At 39.1% G+C, this 19584-nt stretch overlaps 1 protein-coding gene and 1 non-coding gene across 2 annotated transcripts; one reads left to right on the top strand and one right to left on the bottom strand.

Annotated features, from left to right (window-relative positions):
- Nucleotides 1-448: 448 nt before the first annotated feature.
- Nucleotides 449-19104, top strand: GINM1 (glycosylated integral membrane protein 1). The gene is made up of 8 exons (XM_061207107.1): nt 449-607; nt 5079-5138; nt 5310-5406; nt 10772-10923; nt 11458-11614; nt 12162-12295; nt 13714-13877; nt 18116-19104. Exons 1-8 carry the CDS (start codon nt 488-490, stop codon nt 18225-18227), a joined length of 996 nt encoding a protein of 331 aa, XP_061063090.1. The 5' UTR covers nt 449-487; the 3' UTR covers nt 18228-19104.
- Nucleotides 7168-7239, bottom strand: TRNAK-UUU (transfer RNA lysine (anticodon UUU)). The gene has a single exon. It is a non-coding gene; the product is annotated as a tRNA-Lys (tRNA).
- Nucleotides 19105-19584: the final 480 nt, after the last annotated feature.

The following is a 19584-nucleotide window of genomic DNA, read 5'->3' as shown; positions in this document are numbered from 1 at the left end:
AACAAAGGTGAGAAGTACCGATTTAATGACTCTGCCCCTCTAAACGTGATATACCTTATTTTCATGTACAACAGTGTTCTGATACAGTACCATTATTTTCACTTTGTAGATATATGTAAACATATACACACAGAGACATACCTATGTACACATACAGTATATACTAATTCAAAAGTAATGGCAATGAAAATGTTTACACTCTTTTAGTTGAGGAAACTCTTTCCAAATCAGAGTGCCGGTCTAATGAAGAAATCAGACCTTCTTTTGACTTGACCCCGCCCTCGAACGTTGTTTCGCGGCCCCGAGGCCTAGACCTCCGCAGCTCTCGGAGCCTTCCGGGTCCCGCCCCGCCCTCTCCCCGCCCCCGCCCCGCCCCTCCAATCCCCTCCCCTCCGAAAGGCCCCGCCCCTCAGGCCAGCTCGGCCCTCGCCTCCCAGCCGCCCCCCTACCCCCCCAACGCCCGCCGCCCGCCGCCGGCCTGTCCAAGATGGAGGGCGCTCCGCGGGCGCCGCTCGCCCTCCGACTGCTCATCGTCGCGGCCCTGCCAGTAACCGGGTGGCTGACGACGGGCACCTTTGAGCCGCCGCTGTTGCCCCGAGCCCCGAAGGTAGGGCACGGCGGACGCGGCTCTGCCGGGATCCTCGGGAGAAGCCGGGACCGGGGACGTGGGACTGCGGCGTCCCCATCGACGCCTCCCATCTCCGGCGGGCAGGCCGTGGGCTGGGGGCCGGGACCCCAAAGCGGGAGTGGGGAGAAGCAGCCAAGGAAATGGAGGCGGCAGGGGATGGGGGAAGCGAGAGAGCAAAAGAGGCTCTTCCGTGTGGGGTTCAGCGCGGCGCAGCGAAACCGATTGTTGCGGCAGCCCAGGCAGTTGCAGTCCTGATGGGGGTGTGCCGTCGAAAGTAGCGGATCACTAGCGATCTCAGCCTTTTGTAATGGCGCCTTCAGAGCCGGGCTCTGGGGCGAGGCAGTGTTAAGTGCTGGGGAAACGTGGAAGTTGCTCCGTTGAGAGCGAGCGCGAGCGTTTCCAGGCCACCTGTCTGCTCCGGCCGGCAGCGGGAAGGAATGCCTTCTCCCGGCGCGCAGGGCTCCGGGTGCCTGCCAGCCGGGTCGCTGGGCCGGAGAGGGAGGGAGGCCGAAGGCCAACGCTGACCCCGACGTCGTCCCTTTGGCGGGAGTTGTTGGAGGAGTGGATCTTAGAGCGCGGTGGAACCAGCCGCACCAGCATGCCCTGGGAACCTGGCAGAAACGCGCTAATCAGAAGCACTAGGGTAGGGGCCCAGCACTCTGTTGCAGCAAGCCCTCCAGGTGATTACGAGGTCGGCTAAAGTTTGGGAACCACTGCATGCTTGTCCTGAAGGGTGGCTGGTTCTTATTGCTTTGGCCGGGTGGAATTAACCAGTATTTGCCTTTCATTAATTCAATGTGTGGTAGGGAAACGTCTGAAGACTTTAAAATGAGATTTTCCCAGAATGAAGAGAAACGACATAGGTGCGCCTTTTCTTACTATATCAAGACTTGAATGCTCAAAATTCAGGGGTGAATGACACCATAAATGTCACTTTTTTACTTTCAGTGTTTGAGAGTTACGACGTTACCCTTCCTGGGTAGAATAATAGCATATCTTAGTTTCAGTTCTCTTGGGACATTCCAAGAAGCCACAGCATCCCAAGCTCTAAGAACCACTTATATCTGAAGTATGTGGACCACAGTTGCAGCTGTTCAAAAATATGGATGTGAGATCAAGAGACCAAATAAAAATGAAATAATTCCTAGAGTTCTGGAAATAGAGACATTGTTTTTCCCTTTTCCAGATTTTAAAGATTCATCATAGTTATTTATGAACCCGAAAGACATTTGAGTCTGTTCCTATAATATGAAAAAAAATACATTTAGACTGCAAGCTGAAAATACACCACACCGTGGGGCTCTTAGTGAGTTCATCATTTCAGTTCTCCTTATGACTTCTTTCTACTTTTGGAAAGTCTAGATCTACACTTAGAATTTCATAGGTTAAGTGAATGCTGTGCAACTAGAAGGAGAGTCTCATTCCTTGGAAAGATGTATATGGGAAACAGGCCTCTTGATCTAAAAATTTTTCAAAGTTTTATTGTGAAAAATTTCAAATGTACAGAACATTTGAAAGAATTTTACAGTGGTCATGCATATTTGATAGGAGCTGTCCAGTTGACCTTTGTGCAGTGATGGTGTATGTCTGCTCTCTCCATTACAGTAGCCGCTAGACTACTGTGGTTACTGAGTATTTGAAATGTGGCCAGTGTGATTGAGGAACTGAGTTTTTAAAATGTTATTTAGTTTTAATTAACTTAAATGTAAATAGCCACATGTGGTTAGTGGATACCATATTGAATAATGCCAACTTAGACTACCATTTATGTTTCACTATACTTGCTTTATCACACATCTGTTCATTTGTTCATCTTTGTAGCCAGCCTGACCTAACTGTAAGAAAACTGGTTGAAGTCAGGAAAATTCTCCCTGTATCTCTTCAGTGACTCAGATTTATTGTGTTATAAGCATTTTTCTGTTGTTTTTTTAAAAATAAATTTATTTATTTATTTTTGGCTGTGTTGGGTCTTCGTTGCTGAGCGCGGGCTTTCTCTTGTTGCGGTGAGCGGGGGCTGCTCTTTGTTGCGGTGCGCGGGCTTCTCATTGCAGTGGCTTGTTGTGGAGCACGGGCTCTAGGTGCGCGGGCTTCAGTAGTTGTGACACACGGGGTCAGTAGTTGTGGCTCGCGGGCTCTAGAGCGCAGGCTCAGTAGTTGTGGTGCACGGGCTTAGTTGCTCCGCAGCATGTGGGATCTTCCCAGACCAGGGCTCGAACCCGTGTCCCCTGCATTGGCAGGCGGATTCTTAACCACTGTGCCACCAGGGAAGTCCCGCATTTTATGTTTTGTTTACATATGTAGTTGTCAGAAGTTGAGGTTACACAGATTGTGAAATAAAAAAAAAATTGGGAAAAAAATTGTTACAAAGATTGTGAAATAAAAAAAAATTTACAGTGCATTCTTCTAATATTAAAATGACTTGGTCACCAAAGAGAAGGGGGCATCCAGAGGACACTTATTTTCTTATATGTGTAAATATTTATTTCATGTATTTCCCTCAGACTTATTTTAAACCAGGTATCTATTACCTTTGTCCTTAGGAAGCCATTTTGTTCCAGATGGGCATTTGTGAGTGAAGGAATTAGAGGAGAATTGAAAATGAGTGGGGAGAAACTTCAGTTCTGCCACTCACTTTTTAAGCATATACTGCCCTGGCTGACAAGCCTGAACTTCCAGTTCAGTCAGAGGCTCTCAGGAAGAACAAGAAATATGACTGGCTCTGAACTTTGGGTCAGGAGGCAGTAAGGGATGAGAGTTTCCCCTGATATGAAATCATTCAAGAGGATCAAAAGGAATTTAATTGAAGTTAGTTCTCTGGAAAATATAGTGTGCTATACAGTCTGTTAATTGTCTTTTACAAACTGCATATTTCTACTGGGCAAATGATGTACATAAGTGCAATAAATTACTTACAATATAGTGTATGTTCTCTACTGAAAGGCAGAAACTATAGAAAGTTTTCTCAGAACACCATGAGTGGAGGGTTATCTCTGGGCTGTTAGAAGAACACTAGTCTACAGTTTTCAAACAGATCCTCTAGTTTGAAAAGAGGAATGAATTCTTGGCTGGAATTTGGGCATAAAACAATACAGCCACCAACTTGATGATTTATTGAATGTTAGTTTGTTCTAGAGATGAGTTTATTTGTTCTAGCCCACACTTAGTTCTAGATAAGGGTGGGCCAGGAGAAAGACAGGCTGGATCTGAGGAATCACTAGTCCTAAAGCTTCCTGGGCTCCTATGGGAGTTGGGAAGTGTACCAAAGTCATCCTGAATAGATGGTATGAACTTACATGTTAGAATCCTGTTCCTCAGGTTGTCCCAGGAATCAAGCCAATCTCATAAAATCACTCAGTCTTAGTCTCTCATTTGTTAGAAATACATAAAGTATTGGAGTTGCTCACAGTGCCAAGAAATACACTTGTATATTGGTTTGAAGTTTAGAATAATTTTTGTCTTTTCAAAATTAAGAATACCCTCACAAAAAAAGTATTTAAGAGGAGTCTTGTTTTTATTCTAGGATAACAATGTCTGTCTGTGAATACACTTAGGAAAGAATTTGATTTACAGATAACAAATTATAGTTCCTGTGACCCTGATTACTTAGAATAGTGCTTTCTTGTCTGTAGTAAGTATGTCATGACTAAACTTAAATATTTGAGTAGAGTGCTTTTGAGCATACCTTGAGAGGCACTGAAACTGATTGTGCACTGAAAGTCCTTGCCCATGGGTACTAGGGGACACATGTAAGGAGGGTTAGAGCAACTTTGTATATGAAAACAATAGAGTTGGAAACATTTCAAATGTCCACTGATAGGGAACAGTTAAGTAAATCAGTAACAATTTGATGGCATATTACACAATGCTGTAAATAAATGTCTACAGCTGCATACATAACAATTTTAAATGAAAGAAGTTCCAGAAGAATACATTATAATATTATTCCACTCATATAAAGTTCAGGAACAGATAAAACTAAACAATATGTTGTTTAGAGAGAGATAATACAGGTAGTTAAACTATAAAGAAAAGCAAGAAATGTTGACATAGAAGACAATATAGGGATTCCTTCTGAGGGGCATGAGGGGAATGTGACAGAAAAGGTCATGCAGGGGACTTCTAAAGTGTGGATGACATTCTAGTTTTTAACCTAGGTAGTAAGTATGTGAGTGTTAATCTTTTCTTTTAAACTCTATATTTGCATTTTATATGCTCAGATATGTGATATATTTCATAATTAAGTGGAAAAGTATATAGTTTATAAAAAATTGGAATTGTGAAGGGTATTTAAAAGGCTGTAAGGATGAAATTGATGAGTTTTTAAAAATGTTCTTTTAATGTTGCCGTAAGTGATCATACAATAAGTATAACTGAGGGGAGAAGAAAAAGAACTGAGTTATTCTCAGTTTGTGAAACGCATACCTGCCCAATTTGTATATTTGTTTTGCAGGACAGCATCAGAATTAATGTAACTACCCTGAAAGATGATGGGGAGGTATCTAAAGAACAGGTTTGTCTCTTTTGGTTATGTTTTTATTATATCACTTAGCTAAGTATCATGCAGCCTATTTTATTTTTTTATCTATATATCCAATTTAGTTAGATAATGTATTTTTGACATGAAGAGTTTGTCATCATTTGTAAACCATTGGAATTAATGTATATGCTGCTTTATTTTAAGGTTGTTCTTAACATAACCTATGAGAGTGGACAGGTATATGTAAATGACTTCCCTGTAAATAGTGGTGTAACCCGAATAAGCTGTCAGACTTTGATAGGTAAGTACTGCTAAATTACTTCCGTAATTGTTCTGTTTTTAATAATACTAAATTAGTGAAACACAATTCTTTGATGTTATATATTTCCATTTCAGATTAATACTACACATCATTACTAGAGTATATAATAACACTTGTGTGTACTCTTTGCCTACTTTATATTGGTTATTTCTGGCATATTCACATTTTCTCTGTCATGAGATTGGTATTGCTTGGAACTTCATGTCTGGTAGGTTGATAACAATGTAAGAATGTGCCTGGAGGTAGTAAATGGAGATTTACAAGCAAGAGGCAAAATCTTCAGAGGAGTGCTTATCACAGTTGTAAAAAATAAAGAGAAAAGTGAATTGTCTTTCTGATTCTTCCACCTTTATGTCCATATAATGTTTTCCTTTTTATTAAAAAAATTTTTTTTGTTTTCCTTTTTAACCTTTTAAAATCTTGAGTTGTTTAAAGACAAGCAAATATGTTACATTGGAATGTGCCATTATTTGAATGAAATAAAGGATATGAAAAATTTGTATAGTATTCCTATTACCTGTTTTAATATATGCATTTGAGACAGTAAATGTTTCTCTGAGCAGTTGTATCCTATACTTAATTCATTATATATCTTTATTATCATTCCATTCATGGTGTTTTCTAATTATTTACAGTGATATTTCCTTATCCTGTGGGTCATTTTGAAGTATATTGCTTAATTTTCAAACATTTTGGGATTTTTTTTTTTTTTTTTTTACTGATTCCACCTCTATCATCAGAGATATAATCTGTATAATTTTAACCCTTTGAAGTTAGAGACTTGCTGTATGGCTTAGCAGATGGTCAGTTTTAGTAAATGTTGCTTTCTGTGTGTACTTGAAAGAAAGTTAATTATATAATTAGTTGGATATGATGTTCTATGTATGTCAGGTCAAATTTGTTAATCGTGTTCAATCTTTTATGGAATTACTGATTTTTTTGTTTATTTCTTTGCTTGCCCTATCAATTACTGAGAATGGTATGTTAAATCTCCACTATGTATATTTGTCTGTTCTTTCAGTTTTGTCAATTTTTGCTTTATATATTGTGACACAATATTACTAAATCCATACATATTTAGAGCTGTTATGTCTTCCTGGTGAATCCACTCATTTATCATTATAATATGTCATTTATCTCTAGTGATGTTCTTGCCTTAAAATCAGCTTTATCTTTATCTTTATCTTTATCTTTATCTGGTATTATTTTACCAATAACTGCTTTTTGGCCAGGCGTGGGGGAGGGACGTGGATTGCTTTGCGGTATCTTTCCATTTTCTTTGAGTCTTCCTGGGTCCTTATAATTGAGGTGAATGTCTTACAAGCAGCATATACTTGTGGTTTCTTTCTTTCTTTTTTTTTTTTTTTTAATTCAGGCTGTCAATCTGTCTTTAGTTGGAATTTTGATTTATTTACATTAATGTAATAACTGATGTATTTGGATTTAGATCTTCTCTCTTAATTAGTTGTTTCCTATTTGTGTCTCACCTGGTCTGTTTCTTTTTCTTCTCTTTTTGCCCTCTTCTGGGTTATTTACTTTTTGTTTCATTGTTCCCCTCTATCTTGTTGGTTTTCATATTATTTTACTATGGTTACCCTTGAGATCAGTAAACTAGTACTTTTATCATTTCCCAACCAATGTAGGACCCTTAGAACATGTAAAGTCCATTGATTCCCTTTATGCTTTTTTAAATTTTATTTTTATTTTTTTGGCTGCACCGCGTGGCTTGCAGGATCTTAGTTCCCCGACCAGGGATTGAACCCAGGCCACAGCAGTAAAAGCACTGAATCCTAACCACTGGACCACCAGGGAATTCCCCCCTTTTTGCTTTTGTGTTGCTGTTGTCATGCATTTTAACTCTTTGGGTTCTTAAACACTAAGCAACATAACTGTACTTAATGGTTTTCTGTAGTCCAGTATTCATTTATGTTCACCCTCACAGTTACCCTTTCCATTGCTCTTCATTCCTTCCTGAATATCAGTGTTCCCCTCTGGGGTTATTCTCCCTCTGCCTAAAGAATTCCCCTTAGTATTTTTTTAGTGCATATTTGAGTGTCTGTTTGTGTGTTTATATTTTTACATGTTTTCTAGTGGTTCTCAGTGAGAGAGTTGGTGTACTACAAGCTAATCCATCATAGCTAGGAAAAGAAGTGCCATTACTGGCTTGAATAATATTCCATTGATGCTGTATTTATTAGGAATTTGACATGGAGTGCAGTCTGGCTGCTTTATTTGTTATAGTCGTCTTTCTAGTCATCCCAGTTGCATAGAGTTTATTTCCTTGAAAGTGGAAGTAAAAGCCTATCTTATCAGTTACAAGAATCTTTAAAACATTAAATGCAACTACAACAAAAAGTCTTCTATCCTTAATTCTTTAAAAAAAATTTCTTCTTTGTAGATATATTAGTTATACTGCTGTGTAACAATTTAACCCCCAACTTAGTAGTCTTTGTCAGTATTATCTCCTAGTTCTTGCAGGTCAAGAATCTGAGCTTGGCTTAGCTGGGTGCTCCGGCTCTGGCACGACTGGCAAGGCCCACTTCCTACCTCACTCACATGGTTGTTGACAGGATGTAGTTGCTTGTGAACTGTTGGACTGAGGCCTCCATTCCTCACAAGATGTTAGCTGGAGGCCTCCCTCATTTCCATGCCACGTGGCCTCTCTGTAGAGCATCTCACAACGTGGCAGCTGGCTTTATCAGTGAGAGTACGAGAGAGAGTGTCAGGGAGAGAGTGCCGGCAAGACACAAGTCACAGTCTTTTATAATCTAATCACACAAGTGACGTTCCAGCACTTTTGCTGTATTCTCTTTGTTAGAAACAAGTTACTAGGTCCAGCCCACACTCAGCAGGAGGCAGTTACACAGGGGCGTGAACGGCAGAAGGCAAGGGTCATTGAGAGCCATTTTGGAAAGCTGTCTGCCTCAGTAGGGCAAGGCAGCATATGGAGGGCTTTTGTTGTTATTAGTTTTATTCTACAGCAGCAGTACCCGATTTGGAGTCTGAAGAGTCCCTGCTTTGAGGTATTTATATGACTGCATTTTCTCGTGCGTTCAATCTGTGTCCTAGCGCGCTGGCCTTTGGGCACACAGCTAGGCTGTGACTCCTACTGTTCCATGAGGGAGACTGACGGGTAAATAGTGAAAACACTGGCGTGCACCACGAGAGAAGGGAAGTTTTCCAGTTAGGAGCCTCAGAGGATGTGAGCGAAGTTAGGCAGACTAGAGAGAGGGCACACTGTAGCGAGCCTGAAGAAGGAGGACCAGGCAGAGAACCACCAAAGAGGTCACAGGGGTGCTGCTGAAGGCGTTTGCGCAAGAAGACTGTATAATCAAAACCATGTCATGGTAAGATTAATCTGGTGCTGTTGTGTGAATGGTTTGAAGGGGGGAGGGATTACGGAAGGGGAGAATAGGTAAGTATCGTAATAGTAAGTAGCTAATGAACTAGACATTGGGTGGGGAGGTAGGTGGAGACGGAAAGGACAAATATAAGAGATACTTTGGAATGGTCCAAAGGAAGCAACTGACTGGATACAGAGGAGGAGGGTGAAGAAGTCAAAGATAACCTAGTAATTCCTGTCCTTGGTAGTTTGGAGAAGGGTGGGTTTATTAACAGAAAGAGAAGTCAAGGAAGAACAGGTTTGTGAACTTAGATTGAGACCAAGAGTTAGGCCACTTGTTTCTCAATCAAAATATCTGTACCTGTTTAAAAAATTACAAATGTTAGTCTATACCGCCCAGAGATTTTGATTTATTAAGATTAGAGTGAGGCTCTGGCATCTATACTGTTCCCAGGTGATTCTGATGCATAGTTAGGATTTAGAACCACTAGACCAGGTGTCTGAACATTATTGACAATTTATGATAGGATATTTACTTTAAATTATGTATTTATAATTCTGGGTGGAATCACTGATTCACAAAGGCTATAGAACAATAAACTTGATGCATTCTCTCAAAGAACTCCGCCTAGTTGAGGAGACAGGTTTCTAAACTAAGAGCTACACTGCGAGAAAGTTAGTGCTTAAAAAAAAAAAAAGCATGAACTCAGCATTGTAGGGATATGGTATCTAGAACTACCCAAGTAGGAGTTTATTAAAAATGTATAGGAGGAGAGTGAATAATGGAGAGCATTCTATAACTTTTTTTGTTTAATTTATTTATTTTATTTATTTATGTTTGGCTGTGTTGGGTCTTCGTTGCTGCGCGCGGGCTTTTCTCTAGTTGCGGCGAGGGGGGGCTCCTCTTCGTTGCGGTGCGCGGGCTTCGCACTGCGGTGGCTTCTCTTGTTGCAGAGCGTGGGCTCTAGGCGCGCGGGCTTCAGGAGTTGTGGCTCGTGGGCTCTGGAGCGCAGGCTCAGTAGTTGTGGCGCACGGGCTTAGTTGCTCCGCGGCATGTGGGATCTTCCCGGATCAGGGCTCGAACCCGTGTCCCCTGCATTGGCAGGTGGATTCTTAACCACTGCGCCACCAGGGAAGCCCATGGAGAGCGTTCTAGATCAAGGGAACAGCTCTACAAAGGCACAGCATCACTTTAAACAGCTGGATATGCATGCAGAATATCCATCTGGGTTCCTTTTTGGCAAGTAATTCTCAGACAATAACATTTGAGGAACAGAAGCAAAATGCTTCTTTTGCGGCAGTTTCATTGGTTTCTATTGATTTATCTTTTTCTATCTTTTTCACTTTCTTGGCTTTATAAGCCAGCTGCAACTGCCACACCCCGTCACCGCCAGGGTGGGGCGGGGTTTCTCAGCTAGAGAGGAGCAGGGCCGGTAGCTGATCCTACCCCATCGTCCATTAGTGGAGAGTCATTAAGGGCTCTCCCACCCTCTTCCCCATTCCTGAGCTCTCCAACAGTAACGAGTCGCTTACTGGAGACAGGATTGAGAAAAAGCCTCAAGTGTCCTTACTGCTTGGGCCCCTTCTATCACTGGATTTTGTGAACGAATGAATGGATGGATGAACGTGCTCACTTTGCTAAAACATGGGATTGTCTGTGTCTTCCGGCCTGCTTTGTAAATAGTTAACGCCTTGTCGGTTCCTCATGGACGATCTATATAAAAGAATAGGAAGGATGTGGCTAGTGTGGAGTTCGGTACAAAATCTAAAGGCCATCAAGCATTTTCCCCTTTTCAAATGAGTATAAGGATTGTAAGGATTTGTCAAGTTGTCTTTGTTTTCATAGATCTGAAACATCAATATAAGGTCAGAGATGAAGAAAGGCAAGGATATTGGTATACAGCTGTCTCGTTCCATGTAAATGTCATCAAAATAATCAAATTCAGTAACTGATTTGGTGGCAATTTTTGTTCAAAGCTGTCACTACTTTTTTTTTTACAGTGAAGAATGAAAATCTGGAAAATTTGGAGGAAAAAGAATATTCTGGAATTGTCAGTGTAAGGATTTTAGTTCATGAGTGGCCTATGACATCTGGTTCCAGTTTGCAACTAATTGTCGTTCAAGAAGAGGTAGTAGAGATTGATGGAAAACAAGTAAGATAGTATGCTTACTAATTGCGAATTAAATTATAAAGATTTGTGCTCAGTGTTACGCATGTGTTCAGTTATTTTATTATTTATTTCTGACTTAATAAGGAAAAATGTTACGTTAGTGTTGCGTGTGTCCAATCACTCAGAATTTTTTACTTGTTTAGCATTTGAAGTCTTAATTTTAAAAAAGATATTCATACATATTTCTATCACTTTAAAATATTGTAAATATCATTAAACAGAGCAAGTAAGTGAAGAGATTGCATTTGGTTCGTAGCTCTGCTGCCATTTCCTCTGGCTAAGTCTCTCTAAGTCAGTGAAATGGAACTGAGAGCGAGCCTCTAATAGTGAGCGCACAGGAGTGTGATTAAAGTTGCAAATTAAATGCCTTAAAGTGGGGGGGAAAGAAAGAGGAATTGTGTGTGACTAGGACAAGGTTTTTAGTTTCAGAAATCAGGGAGGAAAATCCAATTTTAGTTTCTTACCAGGTTGTGCCATTATTTAAAATAAAGAGTAATTGCTTATATTTTCTCATAGGCTCAACAGAAGGACGTTACTGAAATAGATATTTTAGTTAAGAATCAGGGAATACTCAGACATTCAAACTACACCCTGCCTTTGGAAGAAAGCATGCTGTACTCGATTTCCCGAGACAGTGACATTTTATTTACCCTTCCCAACCTCTCCAAAAAAGGTACTTTAAAAGACCATTATTTAAAGTGTTAGGGAAATTATTTCTTTAGTTGGTAACTTTTTAATCATAATTAATATGTTTCGAAGTAAGCTTCTCTTAAAAATGCTTTATAACATGTATTGCTTTATATATCCATTTGAGGACTTTGCAGAATGTGATCAATGCTGATTACAGAGTGACATTTTGCTGTAATCATCTATCTACTCTTACTCTGGGTAATCATCACAAAATACATAATAAGAATGTCATTCATTTAAGTTCATTTAGAGGAGGAAGTATCCATTTTTCCCACTGAAACACAGAACTTTAAAAAATTTGGCTTTCCATGTGACAGAATCATAACTGCTGTAGCTCCCTCCCTTTTAACTATCTAAATTTGGGGTTCCTTTCTGGCATTTAAAGCTAAACAATCAAATGTTTGTTTTTCTCCCATGGAAAAATGTATGTTCTTGCTATCTGAAATGTTATTGGTGTAGTAGTCTTAGGACTAGTGGGAGAGACACCAGCATAAGCCTAGCATTTTGGTAACCTGGCTCTTCCTCCTCAGGAGAAAGTGTTAGTTCATTGCAGACCACCAGCCAGTATCTTATCAGGAATGTGGAAACCACTGTAAATGAAGACGCTTTACCTGGCAAATTACCTGAAACTCCTCTCAGAGCAGAGCCTCCATCTTCGTATAAGGTAAATCAGGCATTTGGGGTTCTCTTTATATGTACTATAAGCATTTATGGTTATGGTAAAGAAAATAAATATCAGCATTTAAAATGAGGTGGAAACCATGAGGATTGGATCCATGGGATATTGTTAATAATGAACTCATCACTGTTTTAATGTGATATTTTTAGGTATTCCTGTCTTCCTTTTCAAGTTTCACTTAGTAATGTAGTCAGATAATGATGATTAAGGCACTGGGTTTCATTTTGTTTGGGATCTTCCCTTTCAGAGTCTTTCTCATGTCCCCATTTGTCTGTTTATTCTGTGACTTCTAACACAAACACACATGCATGGTCCCCTCAGGACCGTGTACAGTGGCTAAGCACGCTTGGTTAAGAGTGTACTTTCTGGAATCAGCCTGCCTAGGTTTGAATCCTGCTTCTGCCACTTGCTAGTTGTATCATCTTGGACAAGTTCCTAGCCGCTCTAACCTTTCCCTTTATCCGTACAGCAAAGGTCCGTAAAGTGATGCCTTTCTCGTCAGGTTGTTGTGAGGACTGAAATAAGATGGGTGCAAATGTCAATACGCATTGGCACCTGTTAAGGACTTGTATATTCTTAGTGACATTATACTGCTGACTGGGAAGATATTCCAGGTTCAGAGAGAGTATCCTGGAATCTCTCTCTATGTTAGCTAGGCCCCTCGCTCGGAATAATTTACATTTAAATGAGCAGGATCTGTGGTTAGTTGAAGTGGATTCCAGAGATGATTCTTTGAAGAGGTTCTCACTGAAGGTTAGGACTGCTTACGTGGGGTCGCTGGAGAAACCTAGGTCGCTTTGTGCTGCCTGAACCCTAGCGCCCTCACTGTCTGCCCCGTCTCCTTCAGAGCAAGGAAGCCCAAGGACAGAGTCTTCAGAGCCCATGCCATCAGAGCACACCTGAGTTTCTTCTGTCACTGTTTAAGTACAGAAGTAGGTTTTGTGCACAGTGAATGCCCCATCTGTTTCAAAAGTGACTGATATGTTTGTCTCTCTCTCCTTCTCTTGTCCTGCAAATATTGGAAACACATAGTTGACGGGTCCATTTTATGTAAGTGGACTAGCCTTCTTCTTGTCAATTAGCAATTATTTTCACTCGGTTTACAGTTAGACAGCAGTGTAAATAATTGTAAAGTATAGCAACATTTCTGTGCCTGTTTTGCATAATTTTTTAAATTGTAAATAACTTTGAGGTACATTTAAAAATAAAATGCACCCACTTAAAATGCACCCACTTAAAATGTACAGTTAGATAAGTTTTGACAAGTGTAGACACCCATGTAACCACCACCACAGTCAAGGTATATAATGTTATCGTCACCCAAAACTAGAACATAATTTTTAAAGTTTCTTAGAGCTCAAATGAAACTTGCATATCTAATCAAAACCCCTTTTTTTTTAAAGGTGATGTGTCAGTGGATGGAAAAGTTCAGAAAAGATCTGTGCAGGTTCTGGTGTAGTGTTTTCCCAGTGTTCTTTATGTTTTTGAATGTCATGGTGGTTGGAATTATAGGAGCAGTTATAGTAATAACCATCTTAAAGGTGCTTTTCCCAGTTTGTGAATACAAGTAAGTATTTCTTATTTTGGATCAATTTTAGTATTTTTAATGATTAAAAAGTAGTTGTATTTACTGTATTTCAGAGTGGGAAATATAAAAATTAGGAAGGATAAGAGAAGTGGGAGGGAAGATAACATCTTTTTTTTCTAGCCCATCTTTCAACTTTAGCAAAATTAAAAGACATTTATTAGATACCTATTATGGTCAAGACACTTGTCTTGGGAATTCATATGTGGATGGGACAAACTCTGCTGTGTAAGAACTTAGTTTATTAGAGAGAGAAAGGAAACAAATCTCTATAATGGAAAATGGCAATGTGTATAATAAGAAAGAAATGAAACAAGAGGGCTTCACTATTTTCAACCCCAAAGTATCAATTTAAAATGAAGTAAATTTTTGAAGACTAACGGGATATTCACGGCAGCACTGCTTGTAACAAAAAACAAAAGCAAAAGAGGAAACCTCTGAACTGTTTATAGGTGGAGGTTGATAGCTAATGGTTCACACATGCAGTGGGATTCTGTGCGGCTTATAAAAGGAAGAAGTCCAAGATGTATTAGATGGGGAAAAAAGTTGTCTAATGGTATCATCCAATTTGGGTAAAAGAAAAGTAGTACGTGTATATGTATATAGATGCACAGAAGATTTCCAGAATGACAAGGGAGATGTTATGTCTAATAAGTGAGAATGAGAGCAGGAGTGGAGAGACCTTCACTTTTTCCCCTTCTGTACAGCTTGATTTTTTTTTTTAACTGTAAGAAATTATTTTATAAATTTAAAAATGAATTTATTGTTGGCATTTTTACAAGTTAAATAACTAGTCATTTTAGTTATCTTACTAGAAGTAAATCTCAATAGAGATGACAACAATTTTTTTTTTTTAATTTTTATTTATTTTATTTTTGGCTGCGCTGGGTCTTCCTTGCTGCGCGCGAGCTTTTCTCTGGTGGCGGCGAGCGGGGGCCACTCCTCATTGCGGTGCACAGGCTTCTCATTGCAGTGGCTTCTCTTGTTGCGGAGCACGGGCTCTAGGCGCGTGGTCTTCAGTAGTTGTGGCACACGGGCTCAGTAGTTGTGGCGCACGGGCTTAGTTGCTCTGCAGCATGTGGGATCTTCCCGGACCAGGGATCGAGCCCATGTCCCCTGCATTGGCAGGCGGATTCTTAACCACTGTGCCACCAGGGACGCCTGATGACCACAATTTTTGGCTTAGCTAAATTACATTGGACTATGTGGAGAAGACCACAGGATTTATTATTTTTTTAAAAAGACACAATTTAAACATTTGCTTTTTTTCCACTTGCTTGTCAAGAGGTCTTCAAAATTTCCATTTCTTCATGTGTAACACTGAACTAATGCCTCCCTTAAAGGATTGTTAGAGGTCAAAGTCATAATACAAGCAGAGCAACTGAGAGTAAAGAAATATTAGTGTCCCTCCCACCTTTTAGTTTGTGTTTCCCCTGGAGGATTCCCATTTCCCATTTCTTTCTGATAATGAAAATTCTATAACTTAATAGTTTCTTCCTTTTTCCTTTGACTGCCAGGAAGCTCAGAACTTTTTTTTGATCTTTATTATGCAAATCTACATAGAAAACAGTGTTGTAAATTTTTTAATTGTTCTTTTACCAAATGTTTTATTTATCATGGGCTCCTCTGTGTGAAAAAATGCAATGTAAAATTAAAAACCAAATTTTCAATATACTTTATCATTGGCATTGTACTGAGGATTCTTTCTGGTAGTAGAAATTTTATCAATACAGAAAGTTAAAAGTACCTTTTCACTTCCCTGTTCTTTAATTCTTGTATCTAGAGGTAGTAATTGTTAACTCTTTGGGTATGCATCTTTTATCCAAATTCTGTGTATTCATGTCATTGTATACTAGATCCTTATAATTGTTTATCAATCTAGACTCTTAACTGTCCCACAAATTGTATTACTCACTTATAACAGAGGTTCCCAGACTTTCTTGGTTCATAGCACTCAGTGTGCCAGGAATTTTTTCTTGGTGCCCTTACCTAGGCCGGAAAAAAAATTGAAAGAAAAAATATTTTTTATTTCTTACCTTACTAATGGGATTGTGTACCTACAGGGCACTACACAATACTCATATCTTAGAATCAGATTGGACACTGCCACCCTCATTTCCCATTCAACATTAGTTTTTTGTACTGTATTTGCTTTTTATCACAATAACTGCCCCAAATCCAGCTTTGCAAAGATGAGACTTCGTTGAAAAAATAATGTGTAGTACAATCTAATGTTAAAATCGTGAACTACCCTCAAGCTAGTATTACACATGAAGTCTTGAATTTTATTTTTTAACTTTTTATTTTATATTGGAGTATAGCCGATTAACAATGTTGTGGTAGTTTCAGGTGCACAGCAAAGCGACTCAGCCATACATACACAGGTATCCATTCTCCCCGAGACTCCCCTCCCATCCAGGCTGCCACATAGCATTGAGCAGAGTTCCCTGTGCTATACAGTAGGTCCTTGGTGGTTTTTCTTTTTAAATATAGCAGTGTGTACATGTCAATCCCAAACTCCCTAACTGTGCCTTCCCTCCACCCTTCCCCCCTTGGTAACCATCAGTTCTTTCTCTAAGTCTGTGAGTCCGTTTCTGTTTTGTAAATACGTTCATTTGTATCATTTCTTTTTTGATTCCGCATATAAGCGATATCATACGATATTTCTCTTTCTCTGTCTGAAGAAGTCTTGAAATTTTTAAATATTCTGTAGCACCTCTGTGAGCCATGCCAGGGGTCTCAGTGCAGTTTGGTAACCATGGGCTTAAGATCTTTTCCTATCAATACATATATGGACTTACTCTTTTTATGGCTGCATAGTGTTTCACAGTATGGGTATGCCATAATATAACCATTCCTACATTAGACATTTAGGTAATTTCCAATTTCACGTTACTTCCAATAATGCTCTAGTGTATATTCTTAAATGTTCATATATCTCTTTGCACATGTATATTTATGTAGGATAGAGTCCTAAAAGGTGAAATTACTGGGTCAGAGTATATGTATTTAACATCGTCTCAACACCTGATAGCAATCTTTTTTGCTTTTTATACTGTGGACAAAAATCTCATTTTAATTTCCATTTTCTTCTTACTACCATCTTTACTAGTCTAGGTCTAGCTAAGTCTAGCATCTTTGTGATGCTTAGCTGTATATATTTCTCCTGTGACATGCCTATTTAGAACCTTTGCCCATTTTTCAGTTGTATTGCCTTTTGTAATCATTAACATGTAGGACTCCTTTGTCTTATACATACATAATATGTATTGCAGATATATGTATATTTTTAAATCCCAGACTATGATTTGTCTTTTGCTTTTATTTTAAATTTGGGGTCAGGGCAATTCATGTTTTCCCTTTATGGCTTCTAGGATTTAATTTTTTCTCAAATAGACCTTTCCCATCTTAAAATTACATTGTTTTCTTAAAACTTAGTTTTTACCATCACTTTTGTGTATTGTTTGAGCTAGTTGATTTTGCTTCCCAGAGAGGCCATTGTTCTATTGCCCGTTGACTTGGAATATTACCTTATTATGAACAAATTCCCATGTACATTAGTCTTGTTTCTGGACTCTCTTCTTCCACTGATCTACTTGTCTATTCCTGTGCCAGTAGCATGGTTTTAATTTAATAAATAGTGTTTTAATAAATTCTCTGCTAGCTGGTTAGGGCAACTGTCTCTTCTCTGCATTGTTCTTTTTTAAAAAAATGTTACAGCTATTCTTGCAGTTTCTCCCTTGTGAACTTCAGAATCAGCTTGTTCAGGTCTATAAACAACTAACTTCTGTTTACATTCTGATTAGGGTAATACTGAGCTTGCAATACAGGGTTTTGGATCCAATCCAAAGATCTCCCTGGTCAGGAACTTTAGTAACAGAAGGAGAAATGCTGTCTAAAGATCTAAGGTTGCGTTCCACTGGAGTACTGGTTAGAAAGATGCTTGGGCCTAGTCTTTTTTGCCCAACTTGTGCAAATCTAGGATTCTGTCTGCCCTGGAGATCTGTAACTTAGCCTGTCATCTCCTACAGTACCAGGTAAAGAACTTCCTCTTATTCCTTTCTGTTCCCTCAATCAGTTTGGTTAAAGTGAACTTTGGACTTAGGATTTACATAGCCATCATAAACTAAATAAAATGAAGGAAAATTACCTCAGGTATATATTTAATTATAACCTCGAAGTAACCCTATCTTACTTTAATTTTAATTTTTATATTTCAGAGGAATTCTTCAGTTGGATAAAGTGAATGTTATGCCTGTGACAGCTGTCAACTTATATCCAGATGGTACTGAGAAAACAGCAGAAAACCCTGAAGATAAAACATGTGTTTAATACACCATCTCAAATCATGGACTCAGAATTAGTCTATTGGTTCAAATTTGCCACTCGAATATAATTTTCTTTAAATCGTTAGGAATCAGTTTGTACAGTAAAGAAATTGCTAAACTCCTAAAACTGCCTAAAACTTGACCTTTAAAGTGATTAAGTTAAAGTTCACCTTATTAATGGGTCTGGCTGTTCAGATGGTGAGTTATTAAAGAAAATTTAAACGAAATGGAAGAGAAGATGTGAAGAAACTTTGAAACTACCAAAAAGAAAAAAAAAAAAAAGGCAAGACAAAATGCCATGTGCCAATACTTTTCAAGGTGCCTTTGTTAATGAAATTATATACACTTAATTGCTATAATATATAAGACTTTATGAAAAGCACTTTATGAAATTCTAATTTAAAAGCTCAAGAACACTTATTTTTTTATTGAGTACAATGTGCCTTAATATTAAGTATGTGACTCAGTATAAAATCACTGAAGTATATCATGATTTAATTGTATCCTGTACCAAGACTACTTACCTTGAATGAACCAGGATTTTAAAATAGTGACATGTTCTCACTCTAAAAATAAATTTTTTTGAAGAAAAAAGTACAATCTTTTTGGAATAAAAACTGTGCCCATGTGAGAGTTACTTATATATAATAGCTGCTTTCACATAACACTGGCTGAAACCAAGGCTCACATCAGTTAATGAGTCCATCAATGTCATGGATTTACAACGTGCCTTTGCTCTTGTGGTTCTAAATATAATCTTATTTACCCTACAATAGTGTTTAACCATCACCCAAATTGACGTATATTTTACAATGTGATCTAGGACATATAATACTTATTAAAATTCTTTTGATTGCAACCCATCATCATTTAAAACACATTATTCAAAAAAGAAATGACTGGATTTTAAGACCAACCACCTTAGATTTTGGCTAAATATAAGTATGTGTGGGGGAAAGATGAAGGTAGTAAAGGAGTGATGATTCATTCTGCCTGGTTTGTTTTTTTTTTAATATTTATTTTTGGCTGTGTTGGGTCTTCGTTGCTGCGCGCAGGCTTTCTCTAGTTGCGGTCAGCGGGGGCTACTCTTCGTTGTGGGCTTCTTATTGTGGTGGCTTCTCTTGTCGCAGAGCACAGGCTCTAGGTGTGCGGGCAGTAGTTGTGGCTCCTGGGCTTAGTTGCTCCATGGCATGTGGGATCTTCCCGGACCAGGGCTCGAACCCGTGTCCCCTGCATTGGCAGGCGGATTCTTTTTCTTTTTTAAATTATTTTATTGTTGGCTGCGTTGGGTCTTCGTTGCTGCGCGTGGGTTTTCTCTTGTTGCGGTGAGCGGGGGCTACTCTTCGTTGCGGTGTGCGGGC

The sequence above is a fragment of the Eubalaena glacialis genome, chromosome 12 (genome assembly GCF_028564815.1).
Source record: "Eubalaena glacialis isolate mEubGla1 chromosome 12, mEubGla1.1.hap2.+ XY, whole genome shotgun sequence".
Taxonomy (NCBI): domain Eukaryota; kingdom Metazoa; phylum Chordata; class Mammalia; order Artiodactyla; family Balaenidae; genus Eubalaena; species Eubalaena glacialis.
The sequence above is the reverse complement of the archived record's forward strand: the minus strand, read 5'-3'. Positions and strand labels throughout refer to the sequence as shown.

Coding starts and splice junctions, on each gene's coding strand:
- GINM1 (XM_061207107.1), top strand. CDS start 488: ATGGAGGGCGCTCCGCGGGCGCCGCTCGCCCTCCGACTGCTCATCGTC. Junction 10,924..11,457: donor TAGAGATTGATGGAAAACAA/GTAAGATAGTAT, acceptor ATTTTCTCATAG/GCTCAACAGAAGGACGTTAC. Junction 13,878..18,115: donor TTCCCAGTTTGTGAATACAA/GTAAGTATTTCT, acceptor TTTATATTTCAG/AGGAATTCTTCAGTTGGATA.